At 50.4% G+C, this 22,268-nt stretch overlaps 1 protein-coding gene across 3 annotated transcripts in view; it reads left to right on the top strand.

The window, feature by feature from the left end:
* Positions 1-22,268, top strand: part of VASH2 (vasohibin 2) — a 35,893-nt gene that overhangs the window by 309 nt on the left and 13,316 nt on the right. For 2 of the 3 annotated variants that reach the window (XM_061185589.1, XM_061185587.1), the window contains exons 2-8: positions 257-299; positions 493-922; positions 8,479-8,567; positions 12,473-12,529; positions 13,043-13,117; positions 19,514-19,895; positions 21,118-21,233. In XM_061185589.1, coding sequence (XP_061041572.1) covers positions 647-922; positions 8,479-8,567; positions 12,473-12,529; positions 13,043-13,117; positions 19,514-19,895; positions 21,118-21,233 — 995 coding nt within the window. In that variant the 5' untranslated portion in view covers positions 257-299; positions 493-646. The remainder of the gene's footprint in view (positions 1-256; positions 300-492; positions 923-8,478; positions 8,568-12,472; positions 12,530-13,042; positions 13,118-19,513; positions 19,896-21,117; positions 21,234-22,268) is intronic. The other variant, XM_061185588.1, reaches the window with a different exon arrangement.

Genomic DNA, 22,268 nt, shown 5'->3' on the forward strand with positions numbered 1-22,268 from the left:
TCGGGAGGGCTTCTTGTAAGAAACGCGGCCGCTTTTGCAAGCCGAGGCTGTCGCTGGGCTCTCGCGGCAGCCCCGGGCGCTCACGTGCCGGCACGTTCTGGCTCGGCTCGGCGCTCGGCCACATCTGGCGACCAAGGGACGTGTGGAGCCTTGCGGGGACCTCCTGTTCCATCCCGCTGCACGAGCTGTCTTTCTTCTCCCTACCCCGTCCACTCCGCAGCCTTCACGCTCCTTGTCTTTCCCTCCCGCGGTTTAGGTGGGTGTGAAGCTTTGTGGCAAAATTCAAGTCGCCTTTCTAGGTAATTGCAGGGCTGGAAGCTCGTGTGCAATTCCCTGGTGGGTGGGTGGGCGTCCTGTCCGCGCGCGGGGGGAGCGGATAGGGAAGTGGGGACACTTCGAAGGCCCCCCCCCCACGTCTTGGCCACGGCCCCCTCCTTGGTTCCTCCGGGTGTCCACTTACCCTTGGTATGTGCTGGGTCTCACTGATTTCAGGCACGGCCCGTAAGCGGAGTTCCAGCCGCCGCTCCCCTTTCGCGCGTCCTGCTGCAGCCAGAAGCATGGAGAAGGCCGCCTCCGCGGGGCGCTGATCCCCGCGCCGCGCCCGCGCTCACACGCCCCCCGCCGCCCTCCCCGCCCCTGCCCCACCATGACCGGCTCGGCGGCGGACACTCACCGCTGCCCCCACCCCAAAGGCGCCAAAGGCACCCGGTCCCGGAGCAGCCACGCGCGGCCCGTGAGCCTCGCTACTAGCGGGGGCTCGGAGGAGGAGGACAAAGACGGCGGGGTGCTGTTTCACGTTAACAAGAGCGGCTTCCCCATCGACAGCCACACCTGGGAGCGCATGTGGATGCACGTGGCCAAAGTGCACCCCAAGGGGGGAGAAATGGTGGGCGCCATCAGGAACGCCACCTTCTTAGCAAAGGTTAGTGGCTCCGAAGGAAGGGGGTGGTGTGGGCAGTGATGGGACCATTTTACCTGTACGTAGCAATTTCCATTTTCCTGGTCCTGCTGCAAACTCCCTTCCCCTCCTCATTTTTCCCAACAGCCTCCACCCCCTTTGCTTAATTGAGATGTTTGTCTTGGACGTCTTAGAAATGGGGGAGGGAGAGAAAGGGGGCTTGCTGTCCTGGGACTGTGTGGTCGGCTTGTGCCAAGGTTTCTTTGAATTTGGAGCCAAACTCTATCATTTACTTAGCTCCGTGTACATCCTGCTTCAACGAAGACTGTAGCCACCAAGTAGCACCAGTGATGCCAAGAATGCATAGGCCCCCTGGGGATCCCACCCCGCTTATCCTCTTTGGAGTTTCTTGGTCCTCCTCTATCCCCTCCTGGTAAATGATTTATTAGGCTATGAATGATTTTACAATCAACCAGTCAGACTTCTCAGCGTGAATCATTCCTAGACTTTTTGCCAAATTTTTTTTTTTATGACAGTGACTTTCACCTCTGAAACTTGCAAAGCAGTCAGCTCTCTCTTTTCCTAGCTTATCTGGGCTCTGAGAAATAAGAGTTTTAACTATGGCTTAAAAGGGACTTTCCAGTACACATGATGAATGAATCTCACTGGATAGAGAAAGAGGGTCAGGAGTGTAACTCTTTCTACCTTGGAGAGAAGCCAGTGAGCCAATTGGGTTTGGTGGCCAAAGATAATGTTAGTAAGATGGAGGAAGATGTGCAGTAGTCGCTGTATGAAGCACGAAAATGCAAACTGGAGGAGAAATGCTGCAGAGCCTGGGGGTTGTAGCATGGCAGATGGTTTCCCATCCATCCTGGGGACACTGGTATGGCCAAGAAGATTCCTGGACAGGTCTAGGAATGCCAGACCTGAGACCTGGAAGGCCATCTGGTCGAGCCCCCAACCTGGAGCATCTGGTGACCTGAGCATCTGAGCCTGCAGGCCAGAAAGCTGTGTGTGCCCTTGGGAAAAGTAACAGAGCTTGTAAGCTTCCTGCTGTAGTTGGTTATGGTGTTTTATTACCCTGCTGGTCAATGAGATCTTCATTATGCCCAGCGAGAATCTTGCCTGCTTTTGTGTCAGCTATAATTACCCTGAGAGCCTGAGAACAACCCTGATACTGGAGTGCAGTTCTGACTTCGGAGTCTGTCCTCCCTTAAGTGAGCCTTTCTCATTTAGCACCCTTAGCACCTGATTGTGGCTTCTGATTGTGGCTTCATCTTTCTCCCAACATTGTGGGTGGGGACCCCCTTTCTCGGTGGGAATCAGACAATGTCAGTGTTGGTAGAGACCAATCCTGTACCTCTCAGCAGAATCCCTTCCTCTTTCTGAAGGCCTCCTGGGAATGGGGGGCTTGTCGCCTCACAGGGCAGCTCCCAGGCCTGGCCAGATTTGGTCACTGGGAAACTCTTCTCTGACACTGAACAGAGCTCCTCCTCCTCCCCTTCTCGGTCACATGTCACCACTGATTCTTGTGCTCAAGAACCAAAGGGCGGCACACGTCGAGTTCCTGTGCTACTCATAGCTCCCTCGAATGTTACGAGATGGTTCTCTTGGAGTAAGGAAAGGACTTGGAGCGAAAAAATCAAGGGATTGAATTCTGGATCTGGTTGTGCTACCTCTAGCTTTGTGGCCTAGGTTACTCACTTAAAATCTCCGGCCTTAGTTTTCTGACCTATAAAATGTGAGTAGATCAGATTTCATGTAAAGTTCTTTCCAACTCTCAAATCCCATGGTGTTATGACCCATTAGTCTTCAGGTTTCTAGTCATCTGTGTGACACTAGAGGTGCACTGGATTATTCTGCATCTTCCTTTAATCGTCTTTGTCCACAGGTAGTTCCTTTCACCTTTTCTTATGTGTCATAGTTCTCAGATCAGCTCACTTTCCTCCTCCTCTTTCTAGGACAATTGCTAGTTTGTCATCAGTCAGTCCCCGAAAACATGAGCACAGTATGAAACGCAATATTCTAAATGTTGTCTGAGCAGCTTAGAACATGAATTACTACTTCCTGAGACCTGTATTTGATACTTCCGTTATTCTGGCTGAATTCTGGGTTCTTAAAAAATGAGCTTTCTTTCTTTCTTTTTTTTTTTTATAATATAGCGGCCATATCATATTGTACTTTCATAATAACTGGAAGGTCACATGAGAACTGCCAAGCCAGGGCAACCCCAGGCTGAACATGGGCATCAGCTTTTTGAACCTAAATAAAGAGCTTCACACTTCTGTCTCTTACACTGCATCATAATGCTTGGTTCTCCATCCTCACAGCATCCCCTCTCTCCCTGCTCCTGGCATTCCCCAAACCCTGACCCCTATGCAGGCCCTGGGATGGGAACAGCTTTGAAAGTTCCTGTTTCCAGGAGCCACTCCTCTCTGATTTGAGGGCTGTTCCTGCACTCAGCTCAGCAGACTTTTTCCTCTGGGGCCAAGTCCTTTTCTCCTTTAATCAGATCAGTGTCTTGCTGAGGAATTTGTACAGAAGGGGGGTGGTGGTGGAGTGGTGGTGGAAGGGTTGGAGAGTTTCAGGGAGGTGAACCTCTTTTTGGCGATTGAATTGTGGACTGAGAAGCAAAAGAAGTGGCATGGGGAAGGTGTCAAAGGCCTAAGAGGAGGACTGAATGACACTTTCTTTGACCACAGGACATTTTGTTAGCAGCCGTGGTAATTTCTGCCCAAAGATCCAGGTGCCCCCACTGGGGAAAGGGGGACAGGTGTCACCTGCTCTGCAATCCGAAATTTGTGACTGCAGGCCTCTCCCCTGGTGGTTACTGGGTCTGAAGTTAACAATTGACTAGGTGAAAGCCAGGGTTTTTCAGGGATAGTGCAAGAAAGCAGCACGGGTCAGTTGGAGGATAGTAGAGGTTGGGAAGGGAGGGGCAGGGAGGATGGCTGGCCCAGAAAAAACAGCTGGGCTGACTAGGAAACAGCACCTCCTGCTTCTCGACTGGCTGGAGCCCGACTGTCCTGGGGCAGACAGCCAGATGGATTCAGCAGGAAACACCAAGCCGTTTCTTGCAGACACCATGTTTTTGTGCCTCATTCTCACGCTGATCCCAAATTGGGAAATAATTCACATTTAGAGGACTCAGCTTTGCGTCAGTGAAGAAGTGTGAGGGCTTTGGGGCCAGACTTTGCTGTGGTCAGGGCTCCACTCCTGCCCTCTGCTGGCTCACACAGGCAGTGCACTTTCTCCCCTGTCCTGCGTTCAAAACCATCCATCCGTCCTACCTTCCTGCTCAGCCCACGGTTGTGACCGCTGGACCAGGTCACCATCAACAGATTCCTGGCTGCTCCTGATGCAGGGGCCTGGGGCCCATCCTTGGCCCAAGAGTGATGTTCCATGCTCCCCCCCACCCGCCGCCCAAGGTTGCCAGAGAAAATTCTTCTGCCTGGCACCTGCACAGTGTATATAATACATATTCAGAGCAGGGACGGCAAAAGGCTTCACTTTCTCCTTGTACTTTCTTGTTAAAGACTCTTGGTGCCTGGGGCTCTCGATGCCTCCCTGGCTCCTTTCCTGGCTTCTCCCTTCTTTCCACATGGTGATGCATGGTGATGATACACACTCGTGTCCTTCCACATCCCTTCTTGCATTCTTCTGACAGGGCATTGCATTTGGCAAGAATGGAGTGAAAGAGAGCCTGTCCACAAAAGCTTGCCTGTGGTTTGTTTCATTTTTCTTCTTGAACAACCATATTCCTGTCCACTCCCCTCCTTCCCCCTATTCCCTACCCTCAGGGACCCCACCCCCTAACTGTAGGCACAGTGCCTGTGTGGAGAGGGTGGTTTTGATCTGTGCCCTCTGGATTCTGCCTTCATCAGCTGGGCTGTGGCTTGAGATGGCTGGATGCAGGTGGCAGGAGGGAATCTAGAGGGACAGCGCCAGGGGAATTCTAGGTTGGAGTCTCAGCTGAAACGGGGCAGGAAAATAACAGGAGAGACTCTCAGGACCCCAGTCAGGGAGGAGGAGAAAAAAAAGGAGTGTGCCCTGGTCTTTTCATAAAAGTTTGTACCAATTAATTTTCCCATCATGCCGTATGAGAGCATCCTCACCAGCACTGAGTATCCACATTTCAGAATATCTCTGCTAATTGGAGAGGCAAAAAATGACATTTTGCAGTGGCTTTAATTTGCAGTTCTTAAATTGTTAGTGTGCTGGAACGTTTTTAAAAAATATTTATTCACTATTTGCATTTCTTCTTTTGTGAATTGTCTTTTCATGGCCATTTAAAAAATTGTGGTAACGTATAATTTACCATTTTAACCATTTGAAGTGTACAGTTCTGTGAATTAAATATATTCACACTGTTGTGCAACCATCACCACCTTCCATCTCCAGAAATTTTTCTTCTTCCCTGACTAAAACTTTGTACCCATTAAACACTGAGTTCCCATTTCTCCCTCCCCTCAGCCCCTGGCAACCACCCTTCTACTTTCTGTGTCTATGAATTTGACTACTATAGGAATCTCACATAAGAGAAATCATCCAATATTTGTCCTTTTGTGACTGGATTATTTCACTTAGCATAAGGTCTTCAACGTTCTGGCATGTATAGCATGTGTCAGAATGTCCCTCCTTTTTAAGGCTGAATAATATCCCATTGCATATATGCTACATTTTGTTTATCCATTTATCTGTTGATGGACACTTGGGTTGCTTCCACCTTCTGGGGCCATTTTCTTTTCATTGAGGCCTAGAGAGTTTTTTTTATCACTTTGTATGAACTCTTCATGAATTAAGGATATTAACTCATGGTCACCACGTGTCCACAGGGGAAGTGGGTGTTTTCATCCTCTTCCATCAGGCTGAGAAGGCATCTTGGTGATGCTCCTGAGTTGAGTGTCGGGGGGCTCAGGCCCTGCTGATTCTGTTTTCCAGTTACTGAAAAGTGGAGACCATGCAGGCTCCCCCATGTAGACCTCTGAAAGCACACTGTTGATGAATAATGATAACACAGCTAACACTTAAAACACCGAGTGCCAAGCCCCAAGTTGTCTGCTTTATACATTAGGTCATATAATCCTCACAACCAGCTCAGAAGGTTTGAAGTAGGTGATATCCTCTCCTATTTTATCAGGAAGGAACCAGAGGCTTAGAGAGGCCGTGCAGCTTGCACAGGGTCCACAGCAGTAGGTGACAAAGCAAGGACTCATAATTACACCCCAAGGAGCCTGCCTGGTTTATAGTCCATCATCCTGTGGGGCCTTGGCAGCCCAAAGTGCTGCTTGGGAGCTGCCCCAGCCTGAGCCCCAGCCTGAGCCCCCTCCAGCTGTCCCAGACGGCAGGGTGGGCTGTAGCCAGATGACATCATCCCCTCAGCAGTCTCGGCTTCTCTCCCACCACAGCCCGGCTCCCCAGCTGGGGTCTGGGGAACGTGACTGCAGCTCCTGCACTCACTCTTAGCTGGGGCTGAGGTAACCAGACAGCTGTTTTTAAAAGCCCTTGGGCGCCACTGGGCTGCTATTCTGAGGACCGGCTGCTGCCTGACTCCCCCCAACATCTGGCTCTTGTGGGCTCCGCTGGGCTTGGGGGAGTTGAAATAACTTGGTGGTTGGCCCCCAAAGCCAACTCAGAGCCAGGTCGCTCCGGCTTCCTCAGGGCTTTGGCCAAGGTACATCCCTCTGGGGATCCCTCGGGTGGCTGGTGATTCTCCGCGGCGTTGTCCCGTGCTTGCCTGGGTAGAGGTATGCTCCTGCCTTCATAAACTGTGTCGTTTGCCACCTCCCTCTTGTACCTGGCCTAGAGCTTGGGCCACTGGAGGTGCGAAAGAAATGGTTGTTCTCGTCTCCCCTGCTTCCTCACTTCTCTGTGAAAGCTCTGGCACATTCTTATGCAGAATTCCAGGTGTGGGTAGATCAGTGGATGTTACTGCCAAAAGCAGGGACAAGCGTCCTCATGTTTGCTAGGTCGGAAACACCAGGACGCACGTCGTATTTTGACTCTGGGCTGGGCGGGGGTGTTGTGGGAATGGCCCTATAAGCAGATGTTCAGATGGGAACGTTTTGCTCCCAAAAATGACACTCCAAGACAGGAATGTGATTTGAGTTGATATGTTGTAAACAAAATGTTTGCAGAACAGCTGTGAGTGTGTGCACACAGTCTCACATTCTCTCTCTGTCTTTCACACATGCAGTCATGCACACACACACACACTCTGCACCTTGGCTGTGAAATAGGGTGTGTGACTAGTTCCCTTCTATTTTAAGTAAAAGCAGTGGAAGATGCAGAAGTATGAAGAGCCTCCTGTTTCAGGCTCGGGGGACCCCCTCGCCCTCCAGCTTGGCTGTGGGGCCTGAGCTTGCAGAGCTGGGGACAGAACTGGGGACCATCCGTGGGCAGCGTCTGGCGCTGGTGCCCAGCCAGACTGCCCAGTGCTGTCCCTAAGTCTGTTCACCAGTGGCTTCACCTTCCATCAGCTAAGTACTAAATCCCCAGGGCCTCCCTTTCCCTGTTTTCTTAGAGGGTGGAACTAATCTGTCCTGCGGCCCCTTGTGCCCCTCCCTAAGCGGCTTAGTCCTCCTCTCCTTCCTGCCGGAGCTACAGACCCACATGGGCTGAGTGTCTCTGTCACCAGCGCCCCTCCCCCCACCCATCGGAGAGGCTGAGGTTAAGGGACTGGGTAACATAGAGAAGAAATAAAGCAGAAACTGCCGCCTTGCTTCCCAGGAGTGACTTGATTGGAAGCCCCTGCTTGTTCTCGCTCTTGGCCTGGTCGGCAGGGTTGCTCAGAGCTGGGTGGTGCCTCAGCTCTAAATTCCCGAGAAGAGGGACCTACCTCCCCCTTTTCAGTCCTGGCCCGCCGTTGCTCCCTTCCCTTCCCAGCGGGGGTTAGAACTTCATACCCTCCGCTGGTGAATGTTGACCAAGAGGCAGCCTAGGAGATGCCCAGGCAGACTGGGCAGCCGGGTGGGGTCAGAGGGTAAGATGGCTCACGAGTGAGAGGAGCTGCACTTACCTGGGAAGATTCGAGGCAAGAAGGGAATCTTTCCTAATGCACTTGGGGCTGGACTCAGGGAATGGATGTGATGGGCATTGCAAGGGGTGGTGTTGAAGAGAAATGGCATGTGTGGCACCATGTTGCATTCCTTCGGGGCGCCATACATCTTGTGTTCAGTGGTGCCCTGGAGTGGACACATACAATGGTGACACCAGACATGCAGCAAAAGTGTAGTCGTGCAGTAGAAGTGTGAGGGTTAATGGAGCACCTCTGAACCCTCCTGGACCGGGCCTGGGGAGGGGGGGACACTATAGGACATGGTCCTTGGCCTCAAGAAGGGCTGAGGCTCCCATGGGGAGGCAGGCGGTGTTCATACCGCAACACACAAAGGGCCATAGAGAGCCGCTGCGACCCAGGGCGGAGTGTGTGCCAAGGGAACGCAGAGAGAGGACTGGCCGGTCTTGGGAGACCTTGTCCAGGAGGCACCAGTTGAACGAGTGCCCAGGCCAGTATGGCCATCTGCCCTCAGGAGTAGCTCTGCATCTCCTTGATAAAATGATCTCTCTCTACTTCCCTGCAGCCTTCAGTACCCCAGGTTCCCAACTACAGGCTGTCGATGACGATCCCAGACTGGCTCCAGGCAATCCAGAACTACATGAAGACACTACAGTATCCTTCCGACCAGGGTCTGAGCAGACCCAGCCCGGGGACAGGCGTGATGATCGCACGCCTGGTGGCGGCTCTGTCCCCATCTGGTCAGCAAATGCTGTCTGAGGTTGGCGAGGCCGGGCACGGAGGGATGCCTCGATGTGAGAGTCTAGAAGAAGTGACACTGGAGGACGTCATCGCAATGATCAGACCCTCTCCGTTTAAGCAGGGTGTGGGCCGGGACGGCAAAGGGCAGCGAAGCGGCGGTGGGCAGCACACGCCCCTCTTCCTTCCATCTACTCCTCTTTCTCCACCTCCTCCTCCTTGGTTATCCTTGGCTCCCTCCATCTCTCTTCCTGTACCAGCTTTCTTTCTCCCTCTTCCTTCCTAGTCTTTTTTTTTTTTTTTTTTTTAGTATATCTGTTTGTTTATTTATTTATGGCTGCGTCGGGTCTTAGTTGCGGCACACGGGGTCTTCGTTGAGGCGTGCGGGATCTTTCGTTGCAGCATGTGCTCTTTGTTGTGGCGCGCAGGTTTTCCCTCTCTAGTTGTGCACGGGCTCCAGGGCGCATGGGCTCAGTAGTTGTGGCGCGCAGGCTTAGTTGCTCCGCGGCACGTGGGATCTTAGTTCCCAGACCAGGGCTCGAACCCGAGTTCCCTGTGCTGGAAGGCGGATTCTCAACCACTGGACCGCCAGGGAAGCCCCCCTCCTAGTCTTCTGTTCCTTTTCTTGCCTTTCACTTTTTGGCCTGATCCTGACCGCTCATCATGTACAAGAGGCCCACCTGGCGTTGCCTTTGGCGCCTGGTGCCCTTGGTCCACTCTGCATGAGTGAATGGGGCCCTGGGCTGGGGGCCCTCTCCCCTCATGTGAGTTTGAACAAGAGCTGAGAAGTCCTGTGGGTCCAGGCTGGGTGCAGACCAGCCAGCCTGTGGCCCCTTTTCTCCTCCAGTGTTCGCAGTCAGGATTACGTCTGTTCTGAGCGCCCATATGAGCTATGTTGTAAGAACCAAGGGGCAGGGTCAGATGGTCCCCTCACCACGGCTGGTGCTTTATCAGGGATGGGAGTCAGACGGGAGCCGGGCCAACAGAGGAGGTGTATGTGAGTGGGACAGGCCGTTTGCCCAAGCGAGTCAGTGAGCATCTCAGCTAAGCCAGCATTGGACCCCCTGCCGAGGCAGCTGCCGCCATCCTAGCCCCCAGCACATTGTTCAGGAGGTCTGCTGACCTCTGTCCTTCCTCCCTAAAGGCATAGAACTTAGCAGAAAGGATTTCACGGGGCGCTGCACACATGTCCCACATGCCTGGGAAGAGGCCTCCCCCCTCTGTGCTATAGGCAAGAAGCTTTCCTGTGGACTTTTGTGTTTTCCCTGAAGGGAAGGGTCCTACCAGATGAGAACTGCCGCTCGTTTGGGTGGGCAGATTACTTGATTAGCCTCTCAGTTCCCACTTCACGGACTGTGAACTCCCCTGCATGGCATCTTCCTCGTAGAATCCTGAAGCGATATTAGAGAAGATAACACCAGCCTCCAGGGGTCAGGCGGACAGTTCTAGCCCACGGAAGGCTGATGTCGGTGCTGATCGCTGAACTGGGACCCCACGTGGGGAGTTCCATGTGGCCCAGAAGCATAAACTCGTGCCAGAGTCGACCTGGACCCCAAAAGCTGAGCCTTCCTGGATGTGATCGACTCCTCACAGAACGTTCCAGAAGGTGACAGAAATTAGCATGGCTCCCCCCTTCTATTTAGGACATGGTCTTCACAAGGATCATCTGGCTGGAGATTAAAGAGGACAAGCCTGGCCGCTGGGAATGCACTGATGGGGCAAATTTGCATGTGCTTTACATATCATTGGCTCATTCTCCCGTAAAGGCTGCAGCCCATTCTCAGTCCTGAAGGATCTGCTTTTTCATTTTTCCCTTCACTGACCCATTGTGATGGTCACTGAGCTGGTTCACTGACTGCAGAGAGGGCTGGAGAAGGGAAAGCACCACCATGCTGCTGGGATCAGGCTCCAGGTCACCTGGCCATTGGAGTAACCTCTTTGTTCTACCTCCTGACCAGCCTTTTATTTAGTTCCTTGGGCCTTCCTACTGCTTTGTCCTGGATACAGTGACTGATGCTAGCGTATGGGGACCGACTGGGGCCAGCCCTGACCACAGATGTCCTCAGCTGGGGACGGGAAAGGACAAATCCTGCCTTCCCTTCTGACAGCCTCACAGCGTTGGCCAGCAGGAGTGCTGACCTTGCACCGGGCTCTGGAAGGAGAAGTCCCCACCCCAGAGCTCTGCTGTGTAGCGAGCAGAGGGTGAAGTCTCTCTCTTCAGGCAGCATTTACAGGAGGCTCTCCTCCCCAGCTCACTTTCAGGGGCCCATAACTGTAAGGAACGGAGAAAGAATGGTCAGGTAGTTTTTTATTATTTTATTAGAGGTTTGTCTCACTCCATGCACTAGATGTATAAACTAGATGTATGAACAGAGGGAAAATTGGGCATATAAATAGAACTTTTGCCAATTGCTTGCTACTTTAAATATACAAGGGATCTCACTATTTGAATGAAATCTTTGGTAAAGTGAAAAATCATTTCACAATGAGGCTACGTAGCCCTTCATTTTTCTCTCTTATCTCTAGGGTTTTGTATATTGTATTTTTAAAAATCTGGGCAAGCCTGTATTGTTATTGGTTATTCTTATGGCTCATGCTGGTAATTTCCAAACGGTGAGCTTGTTAAAATCATCCCCTGGCCCTCACCCTAGAACTTCCAATTCGACAGTCCCAGGTGGGGCGACTCTGACATCAGGGGCTAAGACCATGGCCTGAAATCAGAATCTCTAAGGATGGAGCCCAGAGTCTGCTTATAACAAACTCTCCAGGTGATCGTTACATATGTTTGTGTCTTAGCGGCCAAGCACGTCTTTGCCTGGAGAGGAATCCCAACCCTTGTCGGGAGGGTGTGCAGTGCCTTGAGGTGATCATTGCCACTTTCTGCAGCCGCCCATACCACTGTAGGGGCACACATCGAACCTCATACTTCCTGCCTGGGCTACAGGTTCATGCTTCGTTAGCACCTTCCCAATATGCACTTTTTCTATAGGATTTTGTTTGAGGCAGGAAAGAGAAACATGTGAAACAACTTTTCTTCAGGCTCAGAAAAAAATCAAGATCCAGTCTCAGAGAGCCTGGTGTCTGAGAATCTCCAGTCTCCTTCAGAATGAGCTGGTGCAGGCTTGCCAATCCCTGAGACCTTGTGGGCAACCAGCTAAATCCCAGTTTGTGGATAATGCTGTCATCTTCTCAGATCTAGTGATCAATGTCAAATATCAGTCCAGGCATGAAATGAAAGTGCTATCGCCACAATAAGCTCTGCTGCAGAGTCTGCGCTCCTGAGAAACCCTACTACCATCTATCCACCTGCCATCCGTAACCCTTCCATCCTTCCTTTCACCCATCCATCAACCTACCTTTCTATCTGTCCATTAATCCATCCATCCACTCTTCTATCAATTCCATCCTTCCTTCCTTCCATCCACCCATCCATTCACTTATTCCTCATTTATTTAATAATATTTGCTAAATGGAATATGTTGGGCTTGTGCCAGGCTTTATGGGTGACACAAAGATGATAAATGGTCCCAACTCTCAAAGGGCTTGTAGTCTAGTAGGTGAATTAAGACATGTAGTCAACTAAACAAAATACAGAGCAGATTGAAAATAGCTATTGTATAGATCCAAGGTACTTTGGGGCCTAAGTTGGAAAGCAGATTTCTAGGGCAGGACAGAGAGGAGGAAGATACTGTGGGCGATCTTCTGGCTACAGGCCACCTTCTGGAAAACCCCCACTTCCTCATCCCTTTGAGAAATCCCTCTGCTGGATTACTGGGACCTTTGGAGTTTTCTGTCACTTTCCCTTTACATACTTCACACAGATACAATCATACAGGGACCCAGTTCTTTGAAATTAGGAAAATGAGACCTCTGAGTGGGTAAGTGGTGCATGATCTGTGGGCCAGGTGACCATGCTCCTATCTGAGAGCTGCCATCTTTCTCTCCCACTCTCTCTCCTTCATCTCAGTGCTCAAATATTCTGGTCTGTAAGGGGTAGGGGTGCCCCGGGCCAGGTTGGAGGTGGGGCTGAGCTAAGCTCAGTGGTGGAGACTAACTCAGGGGCGGGGCAGACCTGTGAAATTTGTTTTATGTGGCCTTTTTCACTTGCTCCATTGTAACACCCATGTCCTGGGTTAGTGGGAGGGTGCTGTGGTTAGTACAAGCACTAATCTCCCGGAACTACGTCTTGCAGAGAGGAGTGGAGAATTTAGGAATTCAGTTCCACCAGGTGTGGATGTGCTTTGCGAGCCTCCTGCGAGGCAAGTTCTGCCCTTTCTCTCTGTACTCCTGCATGGTGCCTAGTGTGGCGATGGGCATGCTGGTGGATTGGCACACAGACCGACTGCGTAATTAAATAAGTCTGAGATCCTTTGCTGTGCTCTACCCTACAGGTTAATGGAAACAGCGAAAGAAATGACTCGGGAGTCCTTGCCTATCAAATGCCTTGAAGCTGTCATCCTGGGCATGTATCCTTTAAGTGATGTAAGCTTAAATTTATTCCATAGATGATGGCTTCACTGTGGGGCTGCTTGTGCCTTTAACATCCTAGATCCACAGAGGTGATGCCTGTTGTCTCCTTGGAGGAAAGTGTCAAGCCCTCCTGGTGCTTCTCTTGAACTTTCACCATCTGGAGTTGAACCAAATCAGAGCTTGGACCATCATCAGTGTAACCTGTGAGCTGAAGCCTGCATCAAGGCCAGCTCCCAGGCCAGACGCATTAGTCACGAGGAGAATTCTAGCTTCAAGGGACTAGCGAGAGAGTGTGTATCATTATTTTTTGCATTAATCTGGCATTGCAACAGTAAAGACACTCCAAGGAAAATGGGATTATCCAAAGCCATCTCCAGGGAAAGTTCTATGAGTGGATTGCAGAGACCACCAATGGCGTAGTGTCCTGACCCTACAGGACATAAAGCTGAAACAAGGGTCTGATCTCTCCACACTTCCTGCTCCGTTTTCCACCAGACTCCTGGATCCTCAGCCTGAGGGGGAATATGGTCCAGAATAACTGTAATGGCACTGACTTATTAGTGGTGGTAGCAGTAGAATATGATCTGGTAGAAAAGCAAAGAAACTCCCAGTCCTGGGGCGGACGGCTGGGGTGAACCGGCCAAGGGAACACAGTAAGACATGAGCTCGAGAGGTGATCCCAGGTTAGGACAGGTAGGTCCTTGAATGCCATTCTGAGAAGGGTAACTTCTTCCAAAGGCAATGGGCAGCCCAGCCGAAGTCTCTCATGTCTCAGGACATGATGAGGTGTGCACTTTAGAGACGTTGTTCTTGGGGCCAATTGAAGGGCAACCAGAGAAGGTGGGGCTGCATCTGCAAGGCCAGTTAGGAGCTGCTACATGAGGGCAACAGTGATGCTTGAACCATGGTTTTGGCAATGGGAATGGATTTGAGGGGACCGTTTCAAGAGATCCCGAGGAGATAGAATTTACAGGACTTGGAGGCCAGAGAGGTAGAAGGAAAACCAGGAGAGAGAGCAGATACAGTCAGGGGGAGGACTGGTGACTCAGAATTGGACTGGGGACAGTAGGCTGGGTCTGGTCTGTTCTCCCAGCCCCCTGGACATCTTCGTGGGGAGGGGAATTTCTGCCCCTCTAGTCTGCAGAGCGCTGGCTGGCCGGATCTGAAACAGGACTGTCCGCAGGTGCCCAGGCTGACGTCTGAAAAATGGAAACTTGAGCTTTGTGGAGGCCTTTGCCCAGCCCTCCAATCATACCTCCTCCCTGTTCCCCACCAAGGAGATGGACCGCGTCTGGGAGCCCAGCAGGAGGGCAGGATGGGGGCGGTGGGGGGGGGCAGCAGATGGCTCCGGGCCCCACCCTTTGGAGGCAGGAGTCAGCACAGCTGTTGGGCAGAGCCTCCTGCAAGTTTAATGGGGGGAACAATTGTCGGGGATTTGCTGGTGATGGGTGAGGGAGCCCATCACCACGGGCACCAGCTGCCTTCAGACCCTGTGCTGACAAGAGGTCGCCGGGCCCCTGGATGGAGGTCATCTTGCTTCACACGGCAGTCCCGTACACAGTTGTCTTGTCCCCGAGCAATTATATCAATCCAAGCCGAGATTAGCTTAGGTTACCGGAGTTACCTATAAAACCTCTGGGGTTGGGGGGATGGACCTGTGGCCAGCCTCTGGGCCTGTCCGAACCAGAGGGTAGCGTCCTCTGGGTTCTCCTTTGTTCTAACCGGTGTGTCATTTCAGAAAAGTGGAGGGAGGGTGGAGAAATACAGCTGAACTCAGGGAAATGTGACTCTTGCACAGACAAGAAACACAGCTGAATTCTAAAAGTTACGGCCTCTTTGACTTTGCTCTGTGTCAGCAGCCCTGTGGCCTGCTTTGCTCCCAGACACAGTGAAGGACGGACTTGGGTCATCGGTCGGCCTCCCATGGGCCCTTCCACAGGTCCTAGGGGACAAGCAGTGTGTTGACAACTCTGAAACAAGTCGGCTTGGCTGCTGCTTGGAAGCCTGTGTCCATGGGCTTGTCCTTGTTTTCTCTTGTTTAACATGAGCTCCGAGTTCAGGATTCATTCGCGAAGGGCCACTTCTTTTGATCTTGCTTTTTTGATCATGCTGGAGAGATAGACTTTTGGTTCCCAGTTATTTTCTGAATCATGGCAGCTCTTTAGGGGGCCTCACTGGCCCTGGTGGGGCTTAATCATGGTGCTGAAGTGCTATGGTTTATTCAATAACAGGTGTGTAATTAGAGGCAGGGGAGGCATAGCCCCAGCAGGCTGGGTACTGGGCAGATCTTCCCCAAGCTTGGGCACTGCTGCTTCCTTTTCCCTAGAAAAGCTCAAGGCTACTTCCCAGCCCTCATCCATACCTCTTAGTCCCCTCCCTCTCCATTCACAGAGGCTCCAGGTCCCAAGGCTTTACTGATTGCTGTAGTGATGGAGCAAATCCGAGTGATTGGTGACTTGTCACAGGATCGACTGGAGGTCCCTCCACTCCCCTCCCCACTCACGCTTCTCCCCTTGGCTGACTCCACCTGTCCTGTGGGACTCATTCTGGTCCCGAGGGCTCTTCTCTGCTCTTCCTGAGGTGGCAGGGATGCCTCTCTCACAACACACGTCACGTTGGGGTGGGTTTTTTTCAGTTTGAGATAAAATTGACTTAGGGCACCATGTAAGTTTAAGGTGTACAGCATAATGACACATATATTGCGAATGCGGGGTTTCTAAGAATTGTAGTAAAATATTCATAACACAAATATACCATTTTAACTATTTTTAAGTGTACGATTGAGTGGCATTGAGGACATTCACGCAGTTGTGCAACCATCACCACCATTCATCTCTAAACTTCCTCTTCCCCAACTGAAATGCTAAGCCCATTAAACACAGGGTCCCCAGTCCCTGGCAACCACCATTCTACTTTCTGTTTCTATGAATTCAACCACTACAGGTACCTCATAAAGTTGAATCATAACAGTATTTGTCCTTTTGTGACTGGCTCATTTCACTTAGCGTAATATCCTCAAGATTTATTCATGTTGTAGCATATTGCAGAATTTCCTTCCTTTTTAAGACTGAATAATATTCCATTGTATGTATATACCACACATTGTTTATCCATTCATCCCTTGATGGACGCTTTGGTTATTTCCACCTTTTGGCAATTGTGAATAATGCTGCTGTGAACATTGGTGTGCAAGTATCTGTTTGAGTCTTTGCTTTCAGTTCTCTTGGGTATATACCTGAAGTGCCTGAAGTACAATTGCTGGGTCATATGGTAATTCTATGTTTAGTTTGCTTGAGGAACCTCCATACTGATGGTATTGTGTCCACTTTGAGTCTGTCTCCCTATCAGACTTCCAGGGAGTCTTCATCTTTGGCGCTGCAGCCCTACCTAGCAGTCTGTCTGGCACAGGAAACACTCACCCAGTGTTTGTTACACTGAATTAACTGAGGAATGCCCTTGTTCCAGCCCCAGAGAACTCGCCCCAGAAAGCAAGTAAGAATTTATGTAAGAGGACTCAGAAGGATGTGATTTCACTCCCTTACTGCCAGTTTATCTCACATGATAAAGTGAAGAGAAAGCAGGTAACCATTTTTATAGAGAGGAGCCATCTGTGATTTAATTGAGGGTAGAGGACAAGGCTTCTTTCTTTTAAGGGTACTGGATTAGCCCCACACCCAGTGCAGACCTTTTTTAAAAAAATTTATTTTTACTTAAAAGAAATTTTAATATAATTTTTAAAGTTACTTTCCATTTACAGTTATTACAAAATATTGGCTATATTCCCCGTGTTGTACAGTACATCCTTGAGCCTATCTTACACCCAACAGTTTGTACCTCCCACCCCCATCCCTGTTGCCCCTCCCCCCCACTCGTAACCACTAGTTTCTTCTCTATATCTGTGAGTCTGCTTCTTTTTTGTTATATTCACTAGTTTGTTGTATTTTTTTAGATTCTACATGTAAGTGATATCATACAGTGTTTGTCTTTCTCTGTCGAGTACAGTCTTTTTAAGCGTAAGGAAATGTTTCCTCACAATCTAAGATTCATCCTTTCAGCAAGCACTAACCAGGTATTTCTGTGTGCCAGGCCTGTGCGATGCCTGGGGATACCAGGATGCAAAGCACAATTCCTGCCATTACAAGATACAAACGCACACACGTGCGCACGCATACACACACACACAAAGCAGGATGAATAAGCTCCAAGTGCTGTGGGAGTTCTTGCAGGGGGTATGGGAGACTTAACCCACACTGAAGAAGGTCAGGGAAGGTATCACACCCAGGAAGTGAGGCTGTTCCAGTCAGGGTGCAGCCTGTGTAAAGAGAGAAAGCCCAATAACATCATTTTTTAAAAATAAATTTATTTATTTTTGGCTGTGTTGGGTCTTCGTTGCTGTGCGCGGGCTTTCTCTAGTTGCAGCAAGCGGGGGCTACTCTTCGTTACGGTGCGCGGGCTTCTCATTGTGGTGGCTTCTTTTGTTGCGGAGCACAGGCTCTAGGCGCGCGGGCTTCAGTAGTTGTGACACACAGGCTCAGTAGTTGTTACGCACGGGTTTAGTTGCTCTGCGGCATGTGGGATCTTCCCGGACCAGGGCTTGAACCCGTGTCCCCTGCATTGGCAGGCGGATTCTTAACCACTGCACCACCAGGGAAACCCCCAATAACATCGTTATCACTCTTGATTCTTAGGAGACCCAAAGGATCTCTGCCAGGTTTAAATCCCCCACAATATAAGACTGATGTGTGAGTGAAGCCATAAAAGAAGTTATACTACGATGGAGACATGAGGTCATGTACAGTGGGTTTAGTAGCTTATTTTTGAAAGTTTCATAGGTCACTTTGGTCTCATGGCCTTGTAATGTAAAGGTCATTTAAAATTTTCAGTTATATTTGACTGCATATTCTGGGGGAGTATGTGCTGAGGGCAATGGGCACAGATCTTTGGGTTCTTTGTGGTCTCAGGGTGTTTCCTTCAAAAATGTCACAGGTAGGGAGTTCCCTGGAGGTCTAGTGGTTAGGACTCCGCGCTTTCACTGCTGAGGGTGCGGGTTCAATTCCTGGTTGGGGAACTAAGATCCTGCAAGCTGCACTGCAGGCAAAAAAAAAAAAAGTCACGGGTCAACTGTAGGTCAGTGTGTGAGCCCAGAGTGCGGGGGAGATGAGACAGTACAAGGGATGATGAGCAGGGGCTGAATCATGGCAGGACTTTGCTGAGGGATTTGGACCAAGTCCTGGAGAAGATGAGAGGCACTGAAAACTTAAGCAGAAGAGTGACATGTACCAAATTTTGGCTTCAATAGATCATTCTGGCCACTGTGTGGAAGGTAAATTGGAGCAGGGGCAAGAAATGGTGAAGACAAGTTCTCAGAGAGTGGAGAATGGTACCCACTTACTGAGCACTCACCGTGCACAAGCCACCATGTTAAGAGCCTGGATTGTTATTTCCCTTAGAAAAGGTCTGGAGACACCAACGGTCTTCAGCAGAGTGTATTTGAATTTCCAGTATCCCTCTCCAGAAGAGTTGGGTCTTTGAGTCTCCACGGCCATGCCAGGGCTGTCCAGAGACTTTGAGGTGGACTTGAGGATGTGGTGCCTCTTGTCCGTCGTTGCTGCGTGTGGAGTCAGTGGGCGTAGTTACTTGAAGCTGCACCATGTGGGGTTGCTGGGCTCAAACCGAGTTAATGGTAAGAGGCTGGGTGGCTCAATCCAGACGGGCCAACACGTGGAGAGAGCTGAGCTGTGACACCAGCTGGGTTGGGGACTGAAGGGAGCCTGAGGTTCGGATGCTGCAGGCAGCTCTCTGTGGTACCCAAGGCTACTGGCATGGGTATGCTGGGGCCAGTGAGAGGAGCAGACAAGGCGCAGATATGACCCGTTCTGACACCATTCTGTCCCTTCCCATCCTGTCAGTTGGTCTGTGTCTTTTACATCTCCACTGCCTTGCCTTGGTTCTGGTTGTCATTTCTCCCAGCACCATTGCAGAGGCCCTTAATTCCTGGTCTGTCCCACATACTCCAGCCAGAATTAACGACTGAGAACATCATTCCAATGGCAGAAACCAACTTTTAATAGCTTATCATCCCCTGTAGAGCACCGAGGGAGGATAAAGTACGTTGTTACGGTTTTGTTTGCATTTATTTATTTACTAAAGAAGATGGCAAATCTTCCATCTTCGTCCCATATTAATTTGGTTTGGTATGCACCATGTAGCAGGTACTCAAAGATATCCAGTGAATCCTTTATAAGAGGATCTGTCTGGAAAGGTTAGGTCTGGGCCTGCTCAGAGGCAGAGGGGTGGACCCACTGACCGTATGGCCTACCTTCCTTTCCTGGGAGTCCAAGTTCTGGTATCTTCAAGGCCTCCTTTCTCTTCCTTGACTCAGATTCTCTAAGATACTTAACCAATGGACAGCCTTCCATCGAGCGATTCCCCATCAGCTTTAAAACCTACTTCTCAGGAAACTACTTTCACCATGTTGTGCTGGGGATTTACTGCAATGGCCGCTATGGCTCACTGGGCATGAGCCGAAGGGCTGAGCTGATGGACAAGCCATTGACCTTTCGGACTCTGAGTGACCTCATCTTTGACTTTGAAGACTCCTACAAGAAATATCTGCACACAGTCAAGAAGGTCAAGATTGGGTTGTATGTCCCCCATGAGCCTCATAGCTTCCAGCCCATCGAGTGGAAGCAGCTGGTCCTCAATGTCTCGAAGATGTTGAGGGCTGACATAAGGAAGGAGCTGGAGAAATATGCCAGGGACATGAGAATGAAGGTAGGTGCAGGGGAGGCAAATGAGCAATGCAAGAGAGTTCTTTCCTCGTTCTCTCTCTCTCTCCCTCCCTCTCTCTCTCTTTCTCTATTGCCACGTGCCCTGTGTTTCTGAGATGGTCAAAAGTTTCTTGAGGTTATCTTGCTTAGTTGACACCCTGTTAAAAAAATATCATTCAATTTTTGACATGGACAATTTAAGTCTCTTTGCATTTACTACTTTAAAAACTAGAGCTAAGCTCAATTTAGGCGTTGTAGCTGCAGCAGAGTCTTGGCCTGCAGTTCCTTCTATGAGTCAATCTAAAATGTTAGTCATTTTATACTAAGGCTCTAGTTTTGTTTTATTCTGTTTTGTCTTTATAATAAGAGTGGCCAGTCATCTCAGTTTTCCTGAAACTGAGGGGTTTCTGAGGACATGAGATTTTCAGTACTTAAAGCCAAGAAAGTCTCAGGCAAGCCAGCATGAGTGGGTCACCCTGCTGTTATAATATATTTCAGAGTCGTGTTTTATCTCTGCTTTGCTTTGTAAGTTGCAAAGCCCTTAGGCATAAAATTCTGACCTGGAGTCACAAAAGCAAACGAAGGAGCATGCGCTCTGCTGGCTTTATATAAACTACACTCATAGCCCTTCTTCCTTCTACCATGTCACTTCCAAGGTGACAGGATGCCTGTTTGTCCCTGCTCCTCCAGAGCTCGTGGAGTCACTGAGAGAGAAAGCCTGTGTGTATGCTGAGACCCGCAGGGGCAGGGGATTATGCCGAATTCAGGCTTGGTTGTGTTTAGCACCTGGGGACTTCACTCGGCAGCACCTGTAATGGAGATTCTGGATCAGCTGGACCCACTCTGCGCATGCGTGTGGGGTGGGCGGGTCAGAAAAGGAACAAGTTGGCTTCTGGGGCAACGTGGATGGGACTTGGCCTTCACGAGAGGGGAGTTTTCTGAGCAACCAAACAGCCCCAGGAGGCTGAGACATTGGGCTCCGCTCCTCTCTCTGCCGTAGGGAAAGGGGCACAGTGTAATCCTGTCATCCTCTGGGAAGTGGTACCTCTGCTTCTTGTCAGTGCAGCATGAGAGAAGCACATCTGTGTATCAGGAGGAGGCCTCCAGCTCAGGGCCTTCTAAACCCCGGGATCATGAATGGGCAGGGGTTGAGATGCTGGGCTGTAGGAAGGCACGAGGGCGGGTCTGTTAGGAACCAGTGTGGTAACTCCTCGTATCTCCTCCAGATCCTGAAACCTGCAAGTGCCCACTCTCCAACCCAAGTGAGAAGCCGGGGAAAATCACTGTCCCCCCGAAGGAGGCAGGCAAGCCCCCCAAGACGGCTCGGCAGGCGAGACAAGTCGTGAGTAGTATTTCCTCTTCCCCAAATTAAGGCCTAGCACACACGTTTGTGAGGTTGTCCTGGCCCTTGGGGACGAAGTTGTGTCCTGGGCTCGGCATTTGAACCAAATGGTGATCTCCAAGATATCTGCCCCTCATTCGGTGGACATATCTTATGCAAAAGGATCCACCATGCACATCACCCCCAGTGCTCTTACCCTCCTGACTGTCAGATGTAGACACAGTTGGAGGGATAAGCCCCAGATGGTGTGAGATGGAGAACAGTGCGAAATCCTGACATCATGGAAGGAGCATTGGCCTTAGAGTTAGGAAACCCATGTCTGGAGCCAGCTAAGCTGCTTAAGGATCTATGGGGTCTGAGGCATGTCATGCAACCTTTCTGGGCTCAAGTTCTCTCACCCCAAAAATGAGATTGTTAGAAATGATGAACTTGCCTAAAACCTTAGCCTTCTGTGCCCAGCAGAAAGTGCAGTCGCCCTCCATGGATGGTGGCATCAGAAGTACCACTAGGCTCATCCTCTTCCCTGGTTGACTGTATCCTCCCCTGTTTTAGCCCTGAAGCTAGTGATTTCACACCTGCATCTTAGTTCAAAATGACCCACTTAAGAAATGATGGATTGGAGATGCTGAGGCTACCCAAAGTAACCAGTGATAATCCACTGGCGAATATGTGGGTCATAATTACACTGGGAAAAACTACTACTTTGATTAATACCAGCAGCATGCTGTGTCTGTCACATGGGTTCTCACTGTGCAGGGGACCGAGTGGTACAGGGCACAGAGATCAAGCTTGGGCCCCGGCTCTGCTGCCTATTAACCTTGCAGCCTGGGCAAATCCTTCGGGAGCCTGAGTTTCCTCATCCGTCAAAGAGGATAAAAATGCTTTCCTTGCCTATATCACAGGGTACTGTGAGGATCAGGTTAGACGTAATGAGAGTGATTCGTTAATGGTGAACTGCTGTACGCAAGCATATCATTGTCACATCAGTTCTGTAGAGGGAGAAGGGAGAGTTGTACGGTTTTCCTTTTTAGATGA

Source organism: Eubalaena glacialis, chromosome 3, assembly GCF_028564815.1.
Source record: "Eubalaena glacialis isolate mEubGla1 chromosome 3, mEubGla1.1.hap2.+ XY, whole genome shotgun sequence".
NCBI lineage: Eukaryota > Metazoa > Chordata > Mammalia > Artiodactyla > Balaenidae > Eubalaena > Eubalaena glacialis.